Source organism: Chelon labrosus (genome assembly GCF_963514085.1).
Source record: "Chelon labrosus genome assembly, chromosome: 16".
NCBI lineage: Eukaryota > Metazoa > Chordata > Actinopteri > Mugiliformes > Mugilidae > Chelon > Chelon labrosus.
Genome location: NC_140349.1, coordinates 18,805,529 through 18,829,208, shown reverse-complemented (window position 1 = coordinate 18,829,208; position 23,680 = coordinate 18,805,529). Strand labels below are relative to the sequence as shown.

At 43.3% G+C, this 23,680-nt stretch overlaps 1 protein-coding gene across 1 annotated transcript in view; it reads right to left on the bottom strand.

Moving 5' to 3' along the window:
- The window catches only part of thsd7aa (thrombospondin, type I, domain containing 7Aa), a gene marked incomplete at both ends in the record, with an annotated part of 135,508 nt that extends 113,785 nt beyond the window's left edge, over positions 1 to 21,723 (bottom strand). Inside the window, one exon of the mRNA XM_084562929.1 lies at positions 21,570 to 21,723. Within this exon, the coding sequence (XP_084419055.1) occupies positions 21,570 to 21,723 (154 nt within the window). The remainder of the gene's footprint in view (positions 1 to 21,569) is intronic.
- Between the last annotated feature and the right edge of the window lie 1,957 nt (positions 21,724 to 23,680).

The window sequence follows — 23,680 nt, the reverse complement described above, 5'->3', positions numbered from 1 at the left end:
ATCATGCAAGTTATAGTAGCTAGCTGGCTAGTCGTAGGTTTTATTAATTTTAAAATACAACACACTGATCAACAGGAAACAATGTCTAATGTATGAGTTACATGGAGCAGTAAAATATATCTGGAATTTGCGTCACATGATATATCCAGTGACAATGCAGGAAGTAATGTGCCCATTCATAAGAAAGTTACTGGTGTGGTAGTAGATATTTGTGTGGATTATAAACTTATTTGCTAAGACAGAACCTTACACATAGATGGACTTGTATAACAATGACAACTAAATGTATAACCTATGCATAATCCTTTATTTAACATCTTTATGTAACATCTTTATGGTTGGATTCACAATGTTTTCTCACCTGTTCTTCTACCTTCACACTGTCATTGCACTGAGGATGTTGCGAGCAGCAAGTGATAAGGGACCGATAGCACTCACATCACCATGGAAACCACATACCAAGATTATCTATATAAAAGCTGTGTGTGTGTGTAGGGGAGACAGCCAGAGGAGCTTCTCTCCCGAGAGAACCTGTAATTAGACTCTCTGTGAATCGCTGATTAAAGAAGCCTTTTTGACTTTTGACCAGAGTCTGTCGAAGTTCTTTTTCCATCCAAACACCTTTTCCTTGGTGTTTCTTGTCCCGCTTCGCTCCATGTCTCTGATTACATGGTTGGTTTCTCCTTGTGTGTTCCATGAGTTTCACCTGCGTCTCATTTACCCCTCAGACCATGTGTGCATATATACTCCTGTCTTTCTCTTTGTCCCTTGTCAAGTCATCGGGTGAGTAACCTGCTTGTGTTCCAGCCTGTTTCCCTATTTCCACGTAGCTTTGCGTTCTCTTTTCATTCTGATTTTGCCTGTGTCTTTTAGATTTCACCTGCCTGCCCTGCAGCGCCTTTTATTCCTGATTTTGTTTGCTGTTCCTGGCTCCCCTTTTGTCCCGTGTCTGTGTCCTACCGTGCCACTACACAAAACAGCTCTCGGTGTTTTGTCTCTCTCATGTTAAATTTTAGAGGGCTTTGTACCAACTGCCGGGAGTAACTAACCCTGTCTCATAGATTTCATTTCACTGCAGATCAATTATCTCTTCCCCTGCCAAATAATGAATAAGTAAAGTTTAAAATGAAATTATGACACTATTGACAATTTAAATATTCAGATAGGTGTTCCTGATAATTGCTGCTCACATCGCAAATTCAATTAACGAAGAAAAGCATACGATATTCCCACTCATGCGAAATGATAGACTTGTAATGAGGCCTCCAGGGGACACAATATGTAACCTGCCACTAAGGATTGCTAAATTAATTACATCGGCAAAGTGAAACCACTGTGACCTTGCACGGATAGTTGTGTAAGAAGACTATATGAAGGTAAAACCAAGATATGAAATCAAAGAAGAAATTCATACATGTAAAATATTGACTCATGCTTACAGAAAGCCTGCCTTGTATGTCCTTGTATAAAAGCATAATGTCCTTGAGAGAGGTGATGAAGGGCAGAAAACAACCGTGCAGGGAAACACAGCAGGTTCCTAAAGATTTCATTTGGATCTGGTAGCAGTGGTAGCAGTACAGTAACCCAGCTACTTTGTTCATACGCACGTATATTGCAGTCAGTAGAGAATGTGAACTTAGCATAACCTCTCCTTGTGGTGCTATAGTTTTCAGGCCTGTGTCTCCTCTGCGCCCTCTTTGACTCCACGCAGCCCTGCAGCTATAAACCTTTACTGCTCCTTTTAAAAAGGACTTAAATTCTGTGAATAATAACCCAAGTCCATATGTTGGGGTGAGTCCAGAAAGACGGGTGCAAAGGTGTGTCGGTCTGCGTGTGTGTGTGTGTGGGTGGCTCTTTCACACCCACCGGGAGGCTATATCAACATGGCAAGTGGAATCACCGTTAGGACGGAGCTACACAGAGCAGATCTGTGCCAAAACAGCCCGTGTGGTCGAAACAGCCTGAGGGCAGCCAGCTGCAGAAAACAATGAAAAGTAGCTGGGGTCAAGGTGTTACCACTCGCATGTGTGGGTGAGTACTTCACAGCAGAGGTTGTATGGGAGAGAGAAGCCAACATAACAGACTTGGAAATGTGTTATTTACTCCCTGTGGCGAATACCTCAACAATCTGGGTGAACTGCCAATTATTTCTTACGAAATTATGTTCACGTTAGTCGTTGTCCATTTGGGAGTGGTTGTTGTTGGTTACTAAACCACACAGTCACTAATCACAAATTTAGGCCATTTCCTTTCTGCCATCTATAGGGGCACATCTATGGGGTTAAAAGAAAAGAAAAACAAACCTTTTGTCTTGCCAGCAACGTGATGGGGTGAAAGTTAGAGGGTTACATTTTGGTAAGGATTAGTCACATTGGAGGAGGATTATAGGGAGCTACTTTGTTAATGTTTAAGAAGATTTGTCACGATGTTTAAATGTCAAGCTACTTTGCTCATTTTGACAAAACAATCAAAAACAGTTAAGGTCGACCAAATGTTCTTATCCTGAAACTGCACATGTTCATATCGCCGTATCATACTGACAGCACACCTGCGGACCCTACGCAGACGTGTACCTTCCCAGAAATGTGATGACTGTGACTGCAACAGCTGTGACTGGTCCAAAATGCATTTCCTTTTTCATATGACTCAGCGGTCGGACCAGCAACTCCAACATGAGCCCGCTAAATTCCACTCGCCATTGCGTGAAGTACAGACCTGGCCAGTCGCCGCTGACACACCAACGCACAGGTGTACACCGATTAGCCACAACATTAAAACCACTGACAGGGGAAATAAATAACGTTGACCATCTTGTGACAATTCAGTGTTCTGCTTGGAAACTTTTGGACCTGGCATTCATGTGGCTGTTATTGAGACATGTACCACCCACCTAGACCAGGCCAGGCACCCCCACATTATAGCAGTGACACTCCTTGATGGCAGCAGCCCTCCCCAGCAGGATTCGGCCTGACACAGGCACACACACAAAAACGGTTTAGGAACAACTCAAAAAACATGAAAAACAGCAGTGTTGACCTGTCCTCCAAATTCCCTAAATCCCAAAGTGAGCAGTCGTGATCATCAGAAACCAACATTAACTTCAAGGTGGGAGGTCCAGAAAAACACTCTCCTCATTCCACTTTCAGAATTTTGACAGGCTTGGTTGATTTTTTAGATACAGGCACCAACAGTAAATGAATACCAAAACCAAAAAAAAAGTGCAGATCTACACTCTCACACAGTGGTACCAACTATCTCCAAATCTGGCTGTCTGACAACAAGACAGCAGGAAGATGAGCCCGGCCACTGTGTCTGGCTGTTAACAAAGACGGGTCAGGCTGACTGGATCCAGTCTTTAGGCTAAGATAATCTAACAAACTATTCACTCTGGCATTTTCCTCACAAACATGCTTTTATTCATGTGTTTATTTCACCCTCATGAAGAAAATAAATAATTCAGACTGAATAATTAAACATTTTTGGCAGGATCTCTGCCATCCTTTAGAATCTCAAAAGAAGAAACTCTGTGACAGTTTTACAGTTTTCCTCTTTCACTGTGCAGAACAGAAACAGAACGCAACACAATGCGATTACAGGGAACGAGGAGCAAACGGTCTCCTCGTGCAATTAGCTTGCTGCAGTGTGCCATTAGCCTTAGACGGGGTCTCTTCGTTTCTAGCTCTGGTTCCTCCCACTGTGCTGCTCGCCTCTGTCTCATTAAGAAAAACTCTGAGCATCAGCAGAAAGCTGGTGGTGGGGAGCTGTCGGGGTGAGCCTCCCCGGGACACTCTCTTCCTTGAATATTCTGCTCTGTTTTACTGGGTTGGAGGCTGCAGCATTTATGCTAAATCCCAAGTGACTGGAGAGGGAGGGAGATAAGGGGGAGAGGAGAGAGCTTGAATGGGTCAGTGGCTACTTTTGATCTTTTCCCCCACTGATAAAGACCCAGCTTTAAACGCAGAATCCTGCTGATTGACTGGCAGTTAAAGCAAAACTGGCAGGGAGTGCTCCATTTTACAGAAGGGGAGCTTTTTTTTATTTTTTTTATTTTTTTTTTTTGCTATTCTGCTGCAAAATTGGGGAAAACAGACCCCATCTTAAGTTTAAAAATGTAAATGATTAAAGAAACAACCTGGCATTTTGAGAACTACGCTTGCATATGTCAAATCAGGGGTCAGGTGTGAATATCAGCATGTGAGTAAGAGCAAATACACAATTTTGGAAGCTGATCCCACCGTGATTGCTGTTAGATGGATATGACAGAAGAAACTCTGGTCTTTTTTGAGGAGAGGAGAGGATTGATTGTAGCCTTTCGCTGACATCTCATCAATCACTTGACTGGAAACCTAACCTACGCCAGTGCTTGCACTTTCCTTCGCTCTCTCTCCCTTTCATACACTCACTCGATCACACGCACACAGGAAAAACCATAACGGTGACGTGTGCTTATTTCGCCCTCCTCATCACACCTCCTCATAAATCTGCGCCGCTTCTGATTTCGGCTCATTTGTTCCACTTCATTCTCCTCCACTGCCACATCCATCCACAGTGCTATTATGACTGTTCTCTCTGCATTTGGTACAGCTGCACTTGAACATTTTGATAACGGCAGTGTCACCGACTGACGGACTTTTGATTTGGCAAGAGGGGGGAAAAAAAAGTCAATTTTTGTGTGGGTGGTGATGGGGACACAGGCTTGATGAAGCCCAAGATTTTTCATTTGTTCACCACTCAGAATTTGAGACTGATTCTTCAGGCGGAAATATAAAGAAATTGTCTTTGAGATTTAATGGTGGTAGCTGATGTGTACAAAGACAAATTGAGTTGTTCCCTAAGAAAATTGAGAAAACAAAACACACAAAAAAACATCTCTATCTATGTAGCTGTCCCACAGTGAACACTCAATAACGTTGTATCTTATGTAAGTGACTTGGACCGCAACCACCAAATAATAATAGCTTCTATTGTATTTAATATTCTGTTTGTGTATTCATTTAAGTTGTACTTTTTATCTCTTGTGTGCACTGTCCTTAAACTGTCTGCTGTTGCAACGCTGTAAATTTCCCCGCTGTTTGATAAATAAAGGATTATCTTATCTGAATGAAGGTAACGCTCAGTATGGGGCCATGTGTGTCTTCAGAAGCAGAAGATATGTGTAAGTTTGTTTGTTCCTAACATTATTCATCGTAATGCTGTTTTTTCTTTTCTGTGTCCCACAGAGCAGAGTGACGCGTGTACAGAGACAAGCACAGTTCTGTTCAGACAGCTGCCCTGACAGGCAGGATATGCTCCAACAAACTGCCCGGTGACCCCGCGGCGACGACTCCTGAAGGTTAATTTTCCAGCTGCCCCTGACAATGCTGTGTCACCGTAAAGCTGCTTTGCTGACTTTTTCTATATTCTGGCTTACTCCGGCATTGCTCTCAATGGCAAGTAGCCAGTGGCCTCCAAATGGATTGCATTGAGAGTGGAAGTCGATCAGGCACTTTAGATGGGGCGTGCCTGTCTGAGGAGCAAATATGATGTAACCAAAGTACTGGCACGTACCGTTGCCGAAAGATAAGACAAAATATATATATTTAACAGAAATGTAAACCTAATATTGGTTATAAAATCAATGCATAACTAAAGTACCAATTAGGACTGATGGGTCAAGGCACCGATGCCCTTTATAGACTAATGGTCATTACAGAGTTGTCTATACAGAAACATGGCGGTCTGTTAGGCTAATGGCGTTATTAGCATGTACAGTGTTGCAGTCAGTTGATGGTGTGGACAGCAAGTTATATCATCAATAAAACTTCACTTCACTGCAGGTCATCAGAGAGCTTCAGCCCAGCCTGTTGCCCTTTTGTTTAGCACAAGCCAGACACCACTACTTACCAATTCCAACTGTCAGGCTTGCTATTAGCTCCTCAAGTGGTGGGGAAATTACAGCTATTAGGGAGGTGGAGCGCTCGTCGGCCAGTGACATTTTGTTTAACAGTCCAGCGGCGAATGATGAAGAAGAAGAAGAAGAGGAATCATTTTCCGTTGCAGACTGAATATAGCAGTTCACACAGAGCCGTACCGCAACTGTATATCAGAGAGAGAAGAGAGAACCTGGCAGTTTGACGGTACATGCGATAGTTTTGCACTTGGGTGAGTTTGTGAGTTTGTGTGTCAGTGTGTCAGCCCAGCTCCAGGACCATTTTATTTTGGTAGCTGGTGATGCGAAACAGATGCACCGGGGACTATTACTACAGACACACACGGTGTGCAGTGAAGTCAAATAAGTAAGAAGTCCTGGAGCACGACTGGATAGATGGCTGAGGTAGTGCTGGAAAACAACACTGTCGTGAAGTAAGACTGGAATGAAATGAGTTATAATAATAACTATAAGGAGCAGAAAAGTGGACTAACTAATCGTGTTGTTTGAGGCAGAGGCTCAGAAAGTAACAGAATATTGCAAAGGTGTGCTTCGTTTTTCTGTGTAAATCTGCAGATATACGTTTTTGAATAACTAGTAAGATTCAGGGTTGGGTAGTAACTGATTACATGTAATCTAGATTACGTAATCAGATTACAAAAATCAAGTAACTGTAATCAGCCCAGACTACAATACAAAAATGCGTAATTAGATTACAGTTACATTGTTGGGGATTACCTGATTACATTTTATCATGCAAACAATGCAACTTTTTTATGATAGCCTGGCCAGTGTTTTCATTTGACAAGCAGCCCATTTGTTTGTTCACTAGATGTCATTATCATCCATTTGCCTGTGTAGTTTCTTGACAAGAAAAAGGTTCAAATCAAAACCCAAGATGGAGGAACCGTCAACGTCAACCAACCCAGATAGCAAAATCAGATTGGCAGATAGCAGACCGCTGGTGGCATGCCACTTGTGGTCCACCGTTGGACCACCATCTCTTGAAATTTAACTTATCATGAATATTAAGAAAATACATAAATAAATGTTATTAAAGTGATGGATGAAGTATAACTGAATAAATGAAAAAGGTTTTAGACCAATAGTGACAAAATATTGGGGCATTTGACGACAACTCGCTCGCGGACCGCCAGTGAACCGATGAGCAAAACTCCAGCGGACTGCCAGGTCTATCCCCAGTGGGCTGACGGTGGTCCGCCAGCCTCTTGCTATCTGGGAATAGACCTGTTCCAGTCGGCAAAAATACGTTCAGTACTTGGCAAAATCGCCACAACTTTGAATTAAAGACAGAGGAAAATAAGATTGTGTATGTCTTGTACAAGTTGTGTAAAAAGTAATCCTAAAGTAATCAGATTACGTTACATGTTTTGGGTAATCCAATAGATTACGTTACTGATTACAAAATTTGCCATGTAATCTGTAATCAGTAATCGATTACATTTCAAAGTAATCTGACCCAACCCTGGTAAGATTACACAGTAACATACAATGTGAGGGTCAAATGACCAAAAGATGAGCCTGAGAGTATCCTCTAGGTTTCCAGACATGAGCGTTTTCTCTAAAGGCTTTTGGGGAACTGTATCATTTGTCCTCAGTCTCTCAGACTGGACCTTTAAATCAATCAAGCAAAAGCACTATCACAGAGTACATTTTTGCACCCATGGGTTTTCTGTTGAGAAAACAAGGTTTTGTGTTTTCTGACTGTGAAATGTGAACCTTTTTTTTTTTTTTTCAAATTTAGAACCCATTTGGTACCCATGGTGTAAGACACAATGTGGCAGCCAGATGACGCTTTCATAGAAAGCCAAGGAGGAAAAGGTAATTGGTGGTTTGCTCCCCAGGGCCACTGCCGAATGGGGAAAGAAAGGGATTTTTTTTTTCAACCTCATTCAAACACTGTGCTCAGCTAGCCGTCTGTGGCTGTCACTGTTGTAGATGTTTTTACCCTCATGCCTCTGAATATAGCCCAGTCAGTGTCCGCGGAGCACTGCTGGTCAATTTGGACAATTTCAGTCGGGTTGCGAATTGCTCAGATCGTTTCCCACACGCTCGTATCAAGGCAGTTGTTTTCTAACTGAACCGCAATCTGAATCGGTCCCAGGCTCTTGGACTAACGCGCTTTCATCATAGATAACCGTCTTTGTCTAGATGGCTGCGGCAGACAGGCAGCTAGTGATGAAGTGGCATGCCTGCTTTCTAACTGCGCTTTTGGTTATTTTGAAAGACGGGCACAATGGCAAAATTATTGTTTGTAGCTTAAGAAGAAAAACTTGGATTCTGTTGCCACCTAGAGGTCACTGTTGGTATTGCTGCCTGAATTGATAATCGAAACCAAATTATTGAACGCAATATGTCAATCTGTAGTTTGCCTGCTGCTAATTTACCAACTGGACATGTTAGCCATAATTACATGGTGTTAATAATATCACCACAGCCCTTATTCATGGGTCGATAGCACATCATCACTGTCGCACAGTCGGGATAGCCAAAGCTAAACACGCTGCAGAGGAACAATAGGCACGAGAAAATGGGTTTAACAGGATGCGACGTGAGCCATTGAAATTATCAACTTTGACAAGGATTGTACACAGTCGTGCAAACATGCTGACAGTTTATGAGTGATTCAAATGGCTGCTCATGTTTCAATAGACAAGGAGCTTAGGCAGATAACAAAAGCTTGTAAATACAGAGCAGATCCTATTCAGATCCTCTTAGCAATGTAAACAAGTTTTTGGAAGGAAGGCCAATACCATGTAATCCATTCATCTATATTTATATCAGCACTTTCTGATATCCGTGGATTAATATATTAATAAACAGTGTTATATCTATGACTGAGAAGCACCTTGCAGTAATATGCAACAAATCTTGGAAGAAAAAAATCATGCTGATCTATAATCTCAGTTTTATAAATGTATCTATGGACTGAATTCATCTAAAATTGCAGAGGAGATTAGGATGGAGAAAAAAAAAAAGATAGGATCAGTTGAGGCTGAGAGTGAATGGCAGAAGATTGCTGCAAGTAATGCGTCCAGGATGTCCAGTTGTTGATTTTCATCAGGTCTGTGCTGAAGTGAAAGGTTGCGACCTTTGTAGATTAACTGCTGCTTCTGTTGAAGCTAAATTTCTCTGCTGCCCGGCTGGAAGATTATATTATTCATTTCACATTTTGCAACAATTTATTGGCAGCAGGCTAAATGTAAAACATTAAGTGCAACTTGACACTGCTTAGATGACTAGCTGTTTTTCAGGGCTTGCACTTGGCCTTAGTTCCAATTTAAGGAGCTCTGTGTTATTACAGACTGCATTATAAAAATGTCACAGTACACCGCAAGGGACTCACAGTTAAATTGTCCTCTGTTTGTTCTGGAAGAACATGAATGATCTTCAGCTTCTTGCCGCCCAGAACTGGACAATATTACTGCTATGATTGCCAATCGCGACTAAAGCCATATTGCTCAACATCAGCGTATCATGATATCAGAGTGCCCGAAGACCATTCTTCATTGGTTGGTGTGTATAGACCTTCTCATTAATAATTGAGCTTAAAAAGCAACTTGAGTGACATCCAGTGTGTTGATATAGCCTGTACCTGTCATGACCGCATAGGTAAAGTCGGATGGCGATAGATAACGATGGATGGATGAACATTATAAAGGCATTTTACTTCAAGAAATACACCATCTGCTGATGATCACTACAGGATGTGCTTGAAAGCTTTACTGAAAACCTACGAAGCATAACTATGGAATCCAGCCCGCAGCGGGAGCAATACAAATATGTTGCCCCTTGGAGCAATACAATAAAGACACCCAGCAAAGCAAGGAGTTCATTATTCTCCATTCTTTTATACACACACACAGGCCATCAGGTTCGCACGGCGACGTCAGAGTGAACCTGATGAGCCAACGGTGGCAAAGAGTGGCTGCCGTGTTGTGGGTAATGGTGCAGTGTGGGAAAAGAAAGTGGGGATGATGTGAAGGAGCATTCCTTCAGGGACAACGGCTCAGTGGCTGCCATAAGTGTGATGAATTGACCGGTCCCTTTAACTCACTTAACTCTGGGCCCCGTAGACACCCACGGATGAAAAACGGCGCAAGCGACACCAACCGCTTTCCCACAAAGTTTGTCTTCGTTTTCCTTACATCTCTTTCCTTACGCTCTGGAGCATGTGTTCACGTCTCGGCGAACGGGAATAACTATAGTTTGCTGGGTGTTCGACCTCGGCGACAGAGCTGGTGGGCTGTCTCCGCCATTCAGTTCCACTGTGAAGGCAATTTCTGAGTCACCGACTAATTCAGCAGAGCTAGCATTGTGGCCCTCATTGCAAATATATTGGTATTAGTATACGCAGTCCAATATAAAAACTTTCTTTGCACAGAACGCGGTGCAGACAAAGCAAACTTGGAAAAGCTGTCATAAGCTCTACTTACCTCGTAATAATTGCAGCCTGTCTGAAATGTGTCAACTAAGAATTAAAAGCTAATAATGTAATGTCTCACCTCTCTTTCTCGCCTTGTGTTCAGGTGATATCAGCGAATAAACCCTGAAATCCAGTGAGACACGATGCATGAATCTTTATATCGCACATTTTCAAATATAAGAATATGAACTAATTTGCCCACTCTTTCACTCTGCACGTATTGTTCTTGCTAATACTCTTGTATAGATGGGGGTTGTTCACTCTGCATGCATTACCACATGCCTTGTGCGTTCTGTACACAAATCACCCGGGAGTGTATATTATTAGACAGGAATCCGTTTCTCACTGGCTCAGCTTTAAGATGAGACCTCTCTCATTAATCTAATCACCGTGGTCAAGAAACGGCATAAATCGGGGTCAGATGCATATCCGCATTCGCCGATTCTGACCCACGGCGCGCTGACGCTCCCTGCAGACCTCCTGATGAGCCGCGGTGTTTATTCCATGTCTGATATTGCGACTTGACCCAATTACAGGACCAAGAACTCATGATGAGCCTGGCCACGCTCTGTCTAATGCAGGTCAGTTGTTCTCTTCGTGAGTGCATATTTATTTGTTTTTATTTTACTTTAATTTAACCGGGATGTCTGTTGAGATGCATCATGTCTAAAATGTCATCCCTGTGTGTGGCTTACTCAACAAGAAACTGCACTGTGGGTCTGCACGACAGAGCAGTAAAGAACATTTACTACTCGAATACTAGGGTTATAATAAATATTTTTTTGTCTGATATTGATTTCCAGTGAGTCCAAATGTTAAAAAAAAAAAAAATTATCAATAAACATTAAGATTCAGGACCCAAAATCAAAGTGATTCAAGCTGCTTAATGTATTCCACAAAGCTCAGTCTCTAACTTCAGCCTAACTTTGCACCATTTCTCTCCACCCCGGGGCTGGAGTGACAGCAGGTAACCTCTTGATCATACTAATAAATTCAGCCAGGTGTTTAATAGCTTCAGGTATTCAACTAGCTGGACCCAATCCATTTCATAATGGTGAGGTCTACGCAAGACCTCTAAGCTCCACCGTCAGACGGGGCCGCGGCAGAATGTTTTTGAAGTCTGGGGACATTTAATCGTCCCCCCACGCTTAGACAGTCCGAAGTTCAAAACTGCAGATTGTTCGCGTGCAAATGATCTTTCCACGATTACCCAAATAAGGGTGCCAGGGGCCAGTCTTACCCATACACTGATTCACATGGGACTTGCCAATTGGATTAAACTCTGTTGCAGCCTACACCATCTGTTTGCACAACAAATGCAGGTGTTAAGTCAGGTGGAGAAGAATTAGAACCTGTCAAAGTAGAGAGTAATTTAACATGCCGCTTTGATGCTTTTTAGACATATCTGTGTTGGAGCGGTGGATAAGATTTAATGGGGAACGAAAGGGAAAGGAAACGTGATTGAAAACACCGAAAGAAGCTTAATCGCTAAGATGAGATGGAGATTTAGCTGAGGTTCAGTAATTGCAAAGACAGGAGTAAAAGTGAGATCAAAAACAACCTGCAGGAAGAGCATGTTGTTTTAGTGTTAAGCAGATGTCTTTTATTTGGCTCGATAGATGCTCAACGATACATTTTAAAATGCTGTTCCTTTTAGCAGCTCAGTTACCGTAAACGTAAAAGATTCTCATCATTATCCGTCACATCGTTCACTTCTAATCAGTCAATTTATCTGCTTTCCTCCTGTCTGAGTTAAGCAAAGTGGTGGGCTGTCAGTGAATGGTGAGACTGAGAAAGAAATTTAGTAGAACTGTTTGTAGAGTGGCAGATAATATGTCCAGGGACATGAGTTTAACCTCTCATCCAGAAGATAGTCTCTCTTCCTTTTTGAATCAAAGGGTTAGCGTGTCTGTCTCAGGCTTGACTTCAGCGGCCTCCTCAGGGCCTCATTAGGACGAGGACAACCGGTCTAACTGTGTTTGTGTCTTCCCGGAAGCTTGTTGCCTCCAAGACTCGATGAATAATACAGTCGTGACTGCAGTTAAAGCTCAGCTATTAATGGGAATTTCTATGGTGATCGCTCATACGGAGACAAAATATGTCACAGCATTTCTCAACTGAATTCAATTTAATTACTGGGATAATTGTGTGGGACAGTGCAAGTGATACATTCTACCAGTTTTGCTGTTCTTGGAGAATGCACAGGATTAAAACACACCATTTGTTTTGATTGCACCACTGGATGAATACATGTCCGACTAATTCAATTACACTTTGGTAATCACACTATAAGATGTCAAGTGTGCAAAGCGTACTCTTTGTTTTGATGGGCACGACTGTGAGAACTCATGAAGCGACACAAAGTGCACATGCGCCGCGCTCAGAAACGCTGACCCTGCACATCAGAGTCTGATATGTCACGTTGCATAAGCGGAAATCCTGGACGGATGGGACACGTTAATGGTCAGGGGAATCTCTTAAAGCACTACAGCGTGTGGTCTCATCCACTACTCATCCTCTGTCTGTCAAATCTCAAGAGGATGAAGGTGTGACGTGGCATCAGAGATAAGGTCAAGGAGTTACGCATTTGACAGTGATTCATCACCTTGGAAATATGCACGCTATTTTGTCCCCAAAAGTAATGGTGAGATTCATGGGCGCAGTTGAAAATGCCGGTTTTCAGGTGGCGATACTGGGCTGATAGGTGGATACAGAAGGCAACCCAGCCATCCAGTTTAGAGACGAGTCACACCAACAAGCTTAAGTTAAGACTTTCACCTAGTGGTGATGCTGTCCCCAAAGACAGCTGTTACTCACCAAATTTTATGAAAATTCAGCCCTACATCAAATTTAAAATCCCAAGTATTAAGGACAAAGTCTAGTTTTTGCACAACAGTTCCAAAAAAATTAGGAATTCGAGCATTTCGGTAAATGTCATAATAAAATCAGGTATAGGATACCTCGCTCTGTAGCGTTGCACGAATATAAAATATAGAAAACAGAATCGTATTTCCTCTCCACATCAGTTGTTGTAAGGATGAAACACTAGTCTACCTGACAATTGCATTTTCAATGTTCCTTCCTCTGGATTACCTTCTGCATTGTTATCATGAGTGACTGTGTATTTCTCTTTCACTCTCCATCAGGCTCTCTCTGCGGTCGTGCACCTTATTTTTTATATTTTTATTTTTTCTAGCTGCACACTTTTGACAGCTCGGAGTGAATCTCTGCTTGTGTCAGCTCTTTGCCTATTTATAACGCAGGATTTAAACAGTTCCATGCACCACCGTGTCCGTGTGTCCCCGTGCGTCATTAAGGTGTCTGCCGCCGTAGCCTTGTAGCGTAGGGACACTGTTCAGGAGAAACACTATACTTGTCTAAGTCTGGCCCGCTATTGCCTGACTCATTAAAGCCATTATAAATGTGGCTGAGTCTCATTGCCCCTAAGTAAGACATTATGGGGTTTCCACTGTTAACCCAAATATAATTATGGCGCGTCTTCTGCAAAGAAGAGGCGACAAAGTTAAAAGGACATTCTCAAACCATCTGAAGAGTGTTTTGATGAAATGCTGGGGTGAAGAGGTCCCCAATGCCCTGACAGCACTTATATACTAGACACAAACATACATTATATATATGATAATTATTTATTTCCTTACATAGTGTCTGCAAGCCGGAAAGTGAACTTGGCAAGTGCATTGCTGAGCCGTTACCGAATTAGCTCAGTGTAAATATGATTACAAGTGTAATTATCATGTCTGTGCTTAGCGTCTGAAGTTCTTTAGATCACGTATCGGGTGAGGGCCAGCCGAAGGTGAGCGCTAACAGAGCATGACATGGAGGAGAGGGAACAGGTTAAAGAAAAGCCCTTTATGCTTCTTAGGCCAATCTGGTGGCACGTTTCCCAGTACTAAGCCGCACCGGGAACAGGAGTTAGCCAGAAGGCAACGGGGGTTTATCCGAGAGCTGGGAGACATCACTAATCACTGTAATGTGGTTAGTTGGACTGGTATTGTTCTGAACCACAAGCTGCACAAGTACACAAACAATAGATAAGCCTTCAACACCGCTTCTCCTTAGCTATCGCCACTTGCTCCACAAGCCTCCACCCTTATCTGTCTGTGTTTTAACATATCCTGTGTTTCAACTCTCCTTGTGTGTACAAACGTACACGTCGATAGAGTCTTTCCTGACTCTGATTTGTTAGTGAGCAGTCATATTGAAGAGAAGGCAGGTTGTGATGGGTAGTGCATGATATATTAGGATATATTTGATAGGTGTGATACAGAAAATAAAATTCAGACCATTGCCAATGCTCAGAGGACTTCCACACCCCAAAAATACCATCATGATTCCTGACTAAAACGAGCAAGAAGGCGTAGCGCAGTGCAGTGAGGTAAACTATTTATTTCCTGTGTTATTCCTGATCATTCACCGTACAGTAGGTGAATGACCCCTGAGGACAGTTTCATGTTGGCAATCAGAGTGCAAGGAGGTAATCCTTAACTATGTCCTAATGTTTGCCATTAGGCTTATCTCTTACTCTTTAAGGAGACTGCTTTCTCCACATTAGGCTGATCTACGTGTTGTCCTAACTGTGAGTCCGAAGTCTGTTTATTTCTTAATAGTTGCACCAGCATTGTCTTGAAAAAGCTTCATGCGACCGGCGACATTATTTTCTGCTGGTGGCGGGACCTGGGATTGCTGATTCCGCTGTTCCATTAAATGCATCGGTTCATATAAAGATACCATCACAAGCAATGATCTCATTACCAAGAAATTTGCATGTGGTTAATGGTTACCAGAGGAGGCATCCTCAAGATTACGGTGAATCCTGGTGATAATTCTTGATCTCTCTGCCTTCCACCCTCTTGAGCCCACCTGACAAGGTGCTTTGGAAAGATATTAGAGCATTAGCTTAACATTTTGTTTGTTGACTCTCCCTTTTGAAATCAATATTCCCATTAGCGTACAAGCAATATAAAAACTGAGCATCTTCACACTTCCCAGAGGCTGTACTGTGTTTTAATTAACCATCCTTGTGATCAGCCCTTACAGTTTCAACCCCAACAACAGGAAAATGTACAAGAATGTATGATATAGCTGCGAGCACGCTGTGGGACCTGCCTAACACTTGCATGTTGTTGATTTGATGAACCCTGTGGCCTCTAGGGGCCATCAACAGCTCCGCGGACAAGTGTCCTTGATAATAATTGGCCGCTCCATCTTGTACATCTGTAAAAATCCACTTATCAGTAAGGCTCATATATGTATTTTGTCTGGGCTGGCCTTTTGTCACTTAACAGACAAGGTGGCGACCATGCAGTGGAGTTGCACCTGGATCGAACAAGCCCCGCTCCTCGGTAATTACTCAGCCTTCCCGTGTCCACTGCCTGTAGGTGGGATACTGACAGCAACACTCCTCCCCCACTGTCAACCGTCTCACTGAGAGTAATGAGGCACGTCACACGCACACACCCATGCACACTCTCAGCACAAAGCCCATCCTCGCGTGTGTGTGTGTGTGTGTGTTAAGTAAATGGGCGTTGCTGAGCTGTTTCTGTGACTGAGAAATAAAAGATAAAGTATATATATAGACAGGAGGTGGGAGCCGGACGAATTCTGCTTTCTCTCTGGTTGTGTGGATGATGAGCTTCTGAACCGCATGACTGTAAATTCCTTTCTACTTGCCAAGTAACAGAAAGGAGAGATGAGAGCATGCTAATGTTAATGGGGATGATTAGATGCTGTAGACAGCTGAGACACAAAGACGCAGCGCCAGGTCCGGTGGACCTGTGGTGTGTACTGTATGCGCACCTGCGTTCGTGACACACATCCCCCCTCAAACCTGAGGCGGCCCGCCAGGGAAAGCTTAACAGCTGGACTCAGGTTCTTGAAACCCACACAGAATAATGGCAGCAATTTGGCAGAAAGAAATGCACCCGCCTCCATTATGCCTTCATAGTGCTCCTCCTGTCGCTGTCTGCGCAAGCCAATCCCACGCTCAGGTGCCTGTTCACAACAACAAAGGCTAATCACTTCTGAACATCCATATGTTTTCATTGAAAGGGGTGCTCAACTTCAGCGGAGCACAAAAAAAAAGAGTGGAAACGTGTTTTTCCTCCATTCAGGCATTTTAGGGAAAACGCTTGCAAGCACATCATATGGTGTAGGTCAAGATCATAGACTGTATATAAATATGGACTACACGTCCCCACTTCCTTGCATTGGCCAAACTGATGCCAGCTTTTTATTTGTCCCATCCACTAACATAGAGGAGGTGGAGCTTATGACCTACACTGCAGCCAGTCACCATCTAAACAACTCACTGTCTTGTTTTCTAATGCGTACGACACTATCAGAAGTGGCACTGCAGGTCATTTTGACCTGAAGAGACTATGAAGTGTATAATGGGGCAACTCGTGTGAGCTCCCTGCATCTTTCCAGAAATCCTGAACAGAGAAAGAAAGTGGGAAAAATGAATGTAGCACTGGAAGGTTTACTGCAGTGTTTGGGAATTGATTGCTAATTTTTACAAAATACTTTGTTTGCTGTTGCCAAAAACAAGTTTAATAGGGGTTCTCTTCGTCATCATGAGTGACGACTTACATTACAAAGAGTCACGTGGTCTACACTCACACAGTGTAAAACTATGACCTGAGCAGCTTTGCAGAAATACATTAACAGCACTTTTACATTATCATCTTTAGAGATCTAGTTCTGTTGACCTTTGCTTCGCCAGCACCTTATTAAACTGACTGGTGTAAATGGCTGAATTAAGCACTTGACACTTGATCTGAAGAAGCTGCAGTATTTCAAACCGCACCCCCCCCCAACCTCCATTTTACTGTTGATACTCTCACGAGACCCCTCTCAGCTCTGGGGTTAAAGGTCACTTTGACGGAGGGGAGAGGGTGTGCGGCGGCGTGCGTGCGTGAGGGGGTGATTCTATGGGGACATTGAAGGAAGAACAAAGGGTGGGCCATGTGACTCGAGGTGAAGCCTCTTCTGTCTTTTGTGCACCGCGCAGACACGAGCATCTGCAGCGGAGGGCCCTAAACAGAGCCGCACGCTTCGCGAGGACAATGCAGGGACACTGTGTTGTTCTCCGTGTGCGTTTGTGTGCGCGTGTGATTTACACAGCCCTAAACAGTCTCCATTCATCCGCTCTTTCTGAAGCTGACGGAGTCTGGAGAGGGGAGCTGCCCCACGAATTACCATCAGTCATTGCTGTGGTTTGTTTGGTTCTGCAGGGACCTTTGTTGTCCTGTCCTGCGGGGGAGCAGGAAGTGTCCAGCCCCCATGGTGCACACTGGCATTGGTGCTGATGGTAAAAGGCTTTCTGCATAAAGTGGAGATATACAGCGCCAACAATTCGTACCCAGGACTCCTGGAAGCCCGAGCAGCCGCTGCTTCGTCTGTTTTTATTTTTGCACGCAGTCTGAATATTCATTAGCCTGGTGTAATTCTTATCAGAAAATGAGTCTGGTAACACACCAATTGGATTTTATTATGGGGCACGTTTTAACCGACACAGAGGAATGAATACCTCTGCATGCAGTTGGACAGTCCTATAACCAATCAGAGTCATTTTGTTGGAAACAAACTTAACTCCATGTCACTCACACACACGTTTCTGTTACTCTTCTGTCCATCCCCTCATAAAGCCCACCCAGATGATTTGACTGGCCCAGCAGATCTTTGCCAGGGCATAATAAGTTCCAACAGAACGAGCCCAGACCAATTTTCCTCAAAAAAAAAAGTTGTTCACGGGTAAGTAGGTCTGGCCTCCAGGCTAAACAAAACCTTTACTCTACACTGTTCAGCATGAAGTAAGTGGTTCACAGAACCCCTGCATTAGTATTTGTGAAAAACTACACTCAAAACATTTCTGTTGCCCCAAGTTAGGAAGGCATTCTGATCATTCTTTAGATGTGCAGAAAATAAAAATAAAAAATATTTGTGGGCTTCTAAGATTTCCTTAGATGTCACGTCAGCTCTTAAGAACCAAGGAACAATCGAATCAAATCAGCTTCAGTAAATCGGTTTTAATATTCTTTAGATGCTTCGTTCAGTTAGAGACTTCAGCTCCAGAAGCAACCCCCAAGAAGTGACATACAAACTTCACTCGGGGAAGAGCTGCAATTTAATCCCCAACCTTCTGTCTGCTGCGTCTGTAGCGACAATCCAGTCACCCGCCAAAACGCGTTCCACTGTGCCAGATTCCACGCTGTCACAAAATTCCATACATATGCAGAGTAATGTGGGCACATAACTCAGCTGTTCGTTTCATGGTGCAGTTTTGGTCTGGATACACACCAGCCTTGGCAGTGATCCGCAGGGAATGATTAAATGGATTAAATACTAATATTTCCATAGTGCATTTAGTGAAATTGTACTCTTTCCCTCGACGCTTCTTGCACATAGCGCTGGGAACCGCGGTCTCTTGAGAAGCCACCCCCTCCGCATTACTCCTGTGGCTAATTTCATCCGCCCATCTGCATCAGAGGTGTCTTTGTAGCCGCCGATTCGTCACTGCAGTTTTTGTTTTTTTCCCACTCCCCTAAATGCCTCTTTTTCCAGAGTCTAAACATGTACTGAGCAAGCGAGGGAGCGCCGGCAGTTCCAGGAGGACAGAAAGAATCTCACTGAAAAAACTCACATCAAAGACAGGAACACAACCAACTCATAAAAAATGGTTCACTGGTGTTCTTCACAACATCATCGCCACGGTCCTGTCAGGGAGCCAAGCGAGCATCAGGGAGCCAAGTACTGACACACTTAGGCCAGGAGGAGACACACACATAAACACGTCTATACCGTATCTAGGTTAACTTTGTCTGGCCAATCTGCTCTGGTTTCTCTACCCTTAATCTCCTCCCTTGATTTTTGCACGGTGGGAGGTACATAATGCCACAGGATTTCCATTCCTTTGCACAGGGTGTGAACAATAAAGCGTGTAAACAACAACAACAAATGTGAGGTTAAAAAAAAAAAAAAAAGAAAGAAAAACAATCATTAAATATGCACCGGCAGAGAAAGGAGGACATTCTAAGATGTAAAAATGTGAATTTTTAACTAGGCCTATTGTAAATTTACAACCAGTATGCTATTTTATTGCATGTTTTTAGAATATTTTTCCAAATAAGCACAAGCTGATTTTAAGTTTTGTAATAATACTAATTCACCATCGCTCGACAATTCAACAGAAACTAAAAATACTTGCCAGTCGTCACGTCATCCATTCCACTCATCATATTCCATCATGTTAAAGTGCCCCCATACGAAAACAACACAACAGCTTATGTTATTTTGTACGCTCTCTTGAAATTGCTGCAACAACTGTAATTTCAGATATTTACAATGCTAAACTCTCCGCATTCTCCTAGTAATCATATGAGACAGGGTACGTTTATTTAATGGCAAATCATCATTTAACCTTTGGAGAATACCACTTTTCCACACAGATGTGTTGGGGTTTTTTTTACATATTATTTGAGCATCTGCAGCTTCTTAACACTCTACCAAACTGTAAAACCTAAGTAGAAGGCAGCGACCCGTGCTCTGGATCAAACACTGATGGATGGGGCTGGGCAACAGCAGCCACCCTTCGACCATCATCTAAAACTTTGCTCAAAGCTGCTAATATTTTACACTGGTGCCTGTCGACACGTGTGTAGCGCTACATCCACGTCACAGCCCTGATACCACAGATAACAGAATCAAAATATTCAAAATATGGGCAATGTGTGGGGTACTACCGCTGTACCACAAGCAAAAGCTCCCCTGAGGCTATAGCCCTCACCACAGTGGCGCTGGTTCAATTCCAGCCTGCGGCATTTACTGCAAGCCGCCCTCTCCCGCCCCATTACTTCTCGTCTCTTTCCTCTAACTAAACCACAAAAAATGTCCATTCTTCTCTGTGATAATCACAACTCTGACCAACTCAAAACAAACACCAGAAAGAAATCATTTCAATTTCAACTGGACTTTAAAATCGTGACTCTATTTACACCCTACACGTTCGAGACATTACATACAATTATTGCAGTATAGATTACATTTAAGTCTCCACCCAGAGCAAGCATTGATCCTATACAGACTGAGCTGTATTGCCAGGACTATACCCATTGATCAGCCCCTACTGGTTGAGGGGGGGTTGCAGGATTCCTGTGATACCATTACATTGATCCAGAGGAACAGAGAGATTAGACAGTAGAAAAAGAGAGCATTGATCTTCAGCTGCACCCAAAAGGCACTTCTGTCCCAACGGGTCGAAGGAGATCCATCCCCCAACTTCTGCTCCCATTACTCCTCCTCTCTCCTCCTCCCCTCTAACTCCCTCTCCTTCACTCTGCTCGTTGGACCATGCATTAGTATTGTGTCCTTCTGACCATGTGCTGCGCTCTCATAGTAAGTGTGTGCCTCGGTCGGTGGGAGGCACCACCCAAAACAACAGCACCGGGGAGCCTTGCATTGTATCGCACTGCTGCCTTCGCCGTGGAGCTACAGTATTCACGGTGTTCTGTTTTAACTCATCAACATGCACCCGCGGGCTGCATTTCCACAAATCAAACACCTGCATTGCAATACTAGTTAGTGCTCGTGCTCTGTCTTTTGCAGCGCGCTTGTGTTTCCACTCAGAAAAGAGCCACATGCGGCCAGTGCACACACCATTTCTCATCAATTGCACACATGTCAAACTGTGATAAATGAGTTCAATAGCGGCACAAGGAAGCCAAGGGATCCCAGCTGCCTCAGCTCCGAGTGAAGGAAGCACAGGCAAAGGATAGGCAGCACAGCACACACCTCCAACCCCCAGTTGGGGGCAAAGAGACATTCACTTCAGGGACTGCAGTAAATATGTTACCACACTATACTGTAGCAAGATGGCTCCAGTACATCAACCTCTGCCACACACGGGAAAGGAGGCACAGGAAAGAAACTTTTGCTTTAAATTAAACGTTCTTTTCGATGTAGGAGGATCTGGTGCAGTCGTAAATGATAAGAATGACAAATTTATGCAAATAGATGAAGCACAAAAAGCACTTTGAGCAAGTTCACCAGCTGCCCTCCACCCTGTTATGTACATAAACATTTACATATTAACATTTCACCAAGAGTGCAAGAGTTGCAGTGGTCGGGACGTGCATCCGTAAATTCAGCATCCCTAGGACCGGGACAAGGAGAAAGAGTAGAGAGGATGGACTGTACCTGTTTGCCAGATGTACAGGGGTTTCGTTTCCACTGCAGTTTGTGCATCCAGTTCCCAGATGGAGAAAAAGAGCAACGCTAACCTCCAGAGGGAGGGGAGCGGTGCCCCTTTCAAGACCCCCAGCGTCCCCACGGCTCTGCTGGCCAGCCTCATGGCCACAACACAGTACTGTAGTTCCCAATGCAGTTCAGAGGAAAATGCGAGCCGGGCCACGAGTGTTGGAAGTGTATTTTTCTGCTCCTGCTTTGTCCACACCAGTGCATCCAAGAAGAAGTAATCCCGGGCAAATGAGGCTGTCTCCTCACGCTCTCCCCTTCCTCTGTTTTCCTCTTTCTCCCCTTGCTTCTTAATGAGAGAGAATAAAACGGGGAACAATAGATGCCTAAGCCCAGCCTGCTGCTGCTACTGCTGCTGCTGCTGTATGCCGGGTTGATGCAGCACCTCCCTCCCTCTCTCTCTCTCTTTCTCTGTCTCTCTCTCTCTCTGTTACACACACAGACACATGCACACACGCCCACCCACCCTCCCTCCCTCTCTCTCATTCCTCTCTCATCCCCTTTTCAAAGCTGCTCTGCACTCGGATCGAAGTAGGCAGCTGGCTCAAGCAGGTGGAGATGTGTTTATAGGTCTGATGATGACAGAGAGGCTTAAAATGAACGAAAGTACATAAAAACTGTCAATCCTCAAATAATGGAGATAGTGTGGGGGCAGTTTTTTGCCATTTAAAGGGCCATTTCCACACCGCTGCTGCTCAAATGTAACTTCTCAGACAAACCTCAGTTATCAACATTTAAAATATTAGCTTTTTGACTTCAAACTATTATATTGTATAAAAAATAACTCCCCAACGTTTGCACTACTACGAAGCTACCAGTTTGGGAAAGAGAACAGCTTGAATAACAGACTGATACACAGTGCACTGTGCATCTTACAGTGATTTGAGTTGCATGGTTTAATCATATTTTATTGTTTATATTGTCTTGTTCATATTGTATTATTGTATACAGGTCTTATTTCTTCCTGTTCTGTTTTTGTATTTTTATACTGTGGTTTGTTGAGTAACTGTGACAACCCAAATTTACCCCCAGGAATCAATAAAGTATTTCTGATTCTGATTCTGAAACACACTGAAAAAACTATGGCATTATGTTTTTGATAAAATATAAAATCAGCCTCATTATAAACCTTTGCGTCATTAGAGTTTTTTTTTTTTTTTATATATATTGTTTTATGCGTTTCATAGTCAGACTGATTTCAGCCGCCCACTTTTGGAAAAGTTGGAAAAGTTGTTCTGGAGTCACTCTGTTGGGAGCTGATTATGCTCTGGGAAAGATCCTCCGGGCCAATCATGTCAATTGGGCGGCGTTTATGTGGTGATGGACAGAAGAGTAACAGTGAAGGAGTTATCTATGTCATCTGAGCACTTTGGAGTTGACTTTATTTACAACTGAATGGCTCTGATTGGTTGAAGGACTGTCCAATTGCATGCAAACGTATTTTTTGAAATGTGCCCCATAATGAAATCCAAATAGCGTGCTACCAGACTTTGATCTGGTCTTACTACCCCAGACTAGATTTGAAATAGTGTTCAAATTTCCCTTTATAGATCATTCATGTATGTAAGTAAGTTATTCAACAGAAGTTCAAATGGGTTATGACTGTGTCCTCTCAAGCTGCAATTAAAACTTGTAAAATCAGTCATGTCAAAATGAATGACCATGTACTTTTAATGCATTAGGGTATTATTATTTGTATCAATGCAGTTCTCTTCTTGAGCAGACATGGGTACTTCAAGCTTAAGCTTCCAAAAATGCTGTTATACAGGTGCATACAATATACTAATAAGAATGTAGATTGTTCATTAATTCATCTTCTGTAACCGCTTATTCCTGTGAAGGGTCGTGGGGTCTGCTGGAGCCTATCCCAGCTGTCATGGGGCGAGAGGCGGGGTACACCCTGGACAGGTCACCAGTCTATCGCAGGGCTAACACAGAGAGAACCATTCACACTCACATTCACACCTACAGTCAGTTTAGAATCACCAATTAACCTAATGAGCATGTCTTTGGACGGTGGGAGGAAGCCGGAGTACCCGGAGAGAACCCACGCA